The sequence below is a fragment of the Propithecus coquereli genome, unplaced genomic scaffold, assembly GCF_000956105.1.
Source record: "Propithecus coquereli isolate 6110/MARCELLA unplaced genomic scaffold, Pcoq_1.0 Scaffold28, whole genome shotgun sequence".
Lineage (NCBI taxonomy): Eukaryota > Metazoa > Chordata > Mammalia > Primates > Indriidae > Propithecus > Propithecus coquereli.
The window spans coordinates 1,658,448-1,662,433 of NW_012148396.1; the positions used below are offsets into that span (position 1 = coordinate 1,658,448).

Here is a 3,986-nt window from a genome sequence, read left to right on the forward strand (position 1 = left end):
ACTGCCAACAGAGAAAAAATTTCACCAAAAAAGAATGGAAGATGAAGGGGGTGGCAGAGGGGCTGTTATTAAAGAAATAAATATTATTAATATTTCAAGCTTCATGACTAAGAGCAGGGCTTTAGGACCAGTGGACTTGGGGTTCCTGGTTCTACAACCCAATAGGCTTGTGACTGTGGGAAATGTACTGACCTGTTTAAGGTTTGGTTTTCTCATCTGAAAAATGGAGGTAAAAATAAACCCCCAATTCATAATGTTGTCATGAAGTTCAAATTAGATGATGCAGGTAAAGCACTTGGCATGATCTGGGCACAAAGTAAGTTCCATAAATGCAACCTATTTTTATTGTTATTATCATATTTCTGGACACTGGGCTTTGGGGAAGGTATTCTATCATATGCCAAGACATGCTTGAGGGAAAAGTATTTTTTACATAAATGATAGGACAAGGGAAGGAAGCTCACATCTGTGAAGGACCTGCCCTGTGCAAGGCGCTGGGGATGCATGAATGAAAAAGAGAATCCCAGCCCCCAAGGAGCTCACAGTCCTTAGGGGAGGTAGATATGGGAATGCATAATCCCAGCACAGACCAGAAATGTCTTGACAGAGTTATGCCCAGAGGAGGGAACAACTAACTCAAGGTAAAGAAGGCAGCATGGCAACTGGGCCTTGGAAGAGGAGCTGAAGCTGGAGGGGTTACTCCTGGCACAGGAAAACAGCACAGGCCATGGCGGAGAGGCAGGGACACCATGCTTAAGGAAACAGCTAGTGAGTAAACAGGGCTTGGGATTTAGGGTGTGAGAGGAGAGAAGATGAGGCTGGAAAGTTAAGCTGGGGTCAGATGGTGAGGGGTCCTGCATGTCACGCTGAGGTTGTCACATATTGAAGGTACTTACCGCTGGAAGGGCAAAAAAGGAGACTCCAATTAAGGAAAAGGTGGCAGCAATCAGACGGCCTTCCCAAGTTTTGGGTGTCTTGTCTCCATAACCAATGGTGGCCAGTGTGATCTGAAAAGAGAAGAGTTCAGACATGGGGCCCCCTATGGAGAGGAAAATAGTGCTGCGTCGACTGAGCTCTACCTACGAATCTCTGTCTCAGCTTGGACAGAGGTTGATAACAAGATTTCCGTGGGAAATAAGACACCCAATATCAAGTAACTTATATGGGAACCTTGAGACTTGTTTATAAGTTAAGGATTTCCTACCTGTCAGGCAATCAGTCAACAAATAATTGCAAACATATATATGTGCATTAATGTGTACATAAATTTGCAAATGTGTGATTTTATGAATTGTCATGTTTATGAATATGTGCACTTGTGAGTGTATTCGTATGTATTGTGTGTATATGTGTGCATGTCTAATGTCTGTGCACGCATCTGTTCTGGTCTGTGTAGCACATTTCTGTGTGTGTTTACATGTTTATGTTGTCAGTACACACGTACTTATGCACATGTACATGCACATTGGAGGCAGAATATTAGAGCAGTTAACAGTGTGGTCTTGGGAGCCTGACTGAAATCAAATCTCAGGCCAACGTCCTACTGGCTGAGAGACCTTTAATTAGTTACTTAAACTCTTCATGCCTCAGTTTCCTCATTTTTCAAAAGAGGCTAACAATAGAGGCTGTTTGCATTTAAAGTATGTTAATAAACGTAAAGTGCTCAGAGTGCTGCTCTAGAGCAAAGTAAGCCTTCAGTAGGTGCTACACATTCTTGCAGGTATGGGGACGAGCACACACAGGTCTGCATACACACATGTATATCTACCACTGGGTTTGTTTGCACATGTGCTGCTTGGCTAGTAACAGCCTATGACTAATAAGGTAAGATCCCTAAATGCAACCGTATAATTCTAAGCTCTGATTTCTTATAAATACTAGGGAAAAGTCCATTCCAAGTGCATGCCCTAGTGGGAGGGAGTCTCCTATCATCAGGTTCAGAGATGGAAGAGCTCTACCTCTGACTGCAGAAAGCAGCTTGCCCGACGGAGCATGTCTATGCCATACCCTTTTTCTCTCTCTGACTCTAACACTTAATCCCCATAGAGTTGGCCTTCAAAGTAGTGACTCACCAAGCCCCACCAAAGGGCATCTGCATAGGTCTCAAACTCCTCTTTCATCTCCTCTCCTTGTGCATCCACCTCTGGCACATCTTTCTCAACCAGGTAGACAAGAAATGAAGACAGAATGAGCGTCAGGAAACCGATGTACCAGGCAGTGATGAGTTCCTGGGAGAGTGAACAGCAGACAAGGGAAGTGGTCATTGGAAAGTCATTGGGTGGATGCTGGAGCCACACACCCTGGAGCTGGAGTCCAGGTATATCATCAGCTCAGTGATTGTGGGCAAATTACTCACCATCTCTGATCCTCACCTCCTATCAATGTAAAATGGTATCAGTAAATACGGTCATTAGTTACAACAGTAATGCACAGAACAAATGTATGACTGTAGGAGGAGAGAAAGATTTCTGGCCTAGAGTGATATCATAGCTCAAGAAGCTTTGCAGGAAAGTGAGAAGGCAGGAGGAAGTGGCTGTTGCCTGAGACAGGGCTCAGGACTCAAGAGACTCGATTCTATGTAGGAGTGCGCAGAGCAGGGAGAAAGCTCTGTGCTACCAGGAAACCAACAGCAAGGGAGAGCTAGCGTGGCATAGTGGGCGGGGACCAAGCCCTGCCCCCAGTTCACTGTGTGGCCCTGGGCAAATTATTCTCCTCCTCTTTCAGGTTAGAATTCTCATTTTTAAAATGAAGGGACTGGACTACAGAGTTCCCGACAGTGTTAAGTGTACCACTGGTGGAGTGCAGATATAAGTTGTTTTTATGTGAAATACTGATTTATAACATATGAAAAATAAGAATAAGTAACACATAAAACCCCCAATTTGGTGAGTATTATCACATGATGGACTAGAACATATGACTCAGTAAACAAGAGTAAAGTTATTGAATGAAAAATGATAAGTAATTAGCAAGGACCATGCAGAGACAGCAAAGATCCACATATCACTGAAGTTCTGAAAATCCTGATTGAGACAATCCCTGATGCTCTTTCCAGCTCCAACCTTCTCTATATCTCTCACTCTACCCCAATTCCAAGGCTGGATGTGACAGGTTGGGTAGGATAAAAGTCGGGGTGATTGGCGAACACAATCTGGAGATTCAGCCTGTGACTCCTGCTGAGTCATCACAGAGAACCAAGTTGTGCAAATTGACATCCTTCCTACATCTGACCATCCGCAGCCAGTCGGCCGCCTTCTGGGTCAACAGAACCTCACCCACAGCCTCCTGCCTCCCTCCGTGACTTGGGTCCTGCGGGCTGAACTGCCCTCTACTGATGGGACCAACCAAAGAGTATCAGGTTATTTTCAGACCCACGCCACCTTCATTATGAAATTGTTCTGGATGTTTGCTCCCTCAATTAAAGAAAGAGTTCAGCTGTAGTTCCTGTATTCCTTCCCTATTTTCCAAATAGACATCTTTATATCTCCAACACTTTATTATTCTCATTTGCTCACGGATCTGGCCTTCCCCACAGTGTCACACGCACACTGCATTCCTGTGAGTTTGCTCTGTGACAGCGAGGTCAGCTTAGATGGCACAGGCAATCCAGCGTCCACTCCTCTTGGCGAGGTCGCTCTGCGGGGAGTTTGCAAGGGGAAAAGGTGCGTTGGATAGTCATTCCCCAGTGGTTGCCGGAGCACGAGCCTCTTGCCTGTGGAGTGTGGTTCTAGTGATTTTATGATTTTTTCATAGCCTCTGGCCCCCAGATGATGTCAGAAGTTTCATCTGTGCTTACCCAAAGAAACAGTTGTCTGTTTATGTGTGCACAGAAAAACTGTTTTGGATTATTAAGAGATGGTATGATAGTCGCCAATAAGGAGTGAAAATGGTGCAGATGTCTTTATCGTAGAATGTTTTGTGCTCTTTTGGGTAGATGCCTAATAGTGCTATTGCTGGATCGAATGGTATTTCTATTTTTAGCTCTC

General features: G+C 44.6%; 1 protein-coding gene across 1 annotated transcript in view; it reads right to left on the reverse strand.

Moving 5' to 3' along the window:
• The window catches only part of KCNQ3 (potassium channel, voltage gated KQT-like subfamily Q, member 3), a 308,368-nt gene that overhangs the window by 37,536 nt on the left and 266,846 nt on the right, over positions 1–3,986 (reverse strand). Inside the window, exons 5-6 of the mRNA XM_012647942.1 lie at positions 2,073–2,228; positions 897–1,007 (exon numbers count right to left, since the gene is read on the reverse strand). Of these exons, the coding sequence (XP_012503396.1) occupies positions 897–1,007; positions 2,073–2,228 (267 nt within the window). The remainder of the gene's footprint in view (positions 1–896; positions 1,008–2,072; positions 2,229–3,986) is intronic.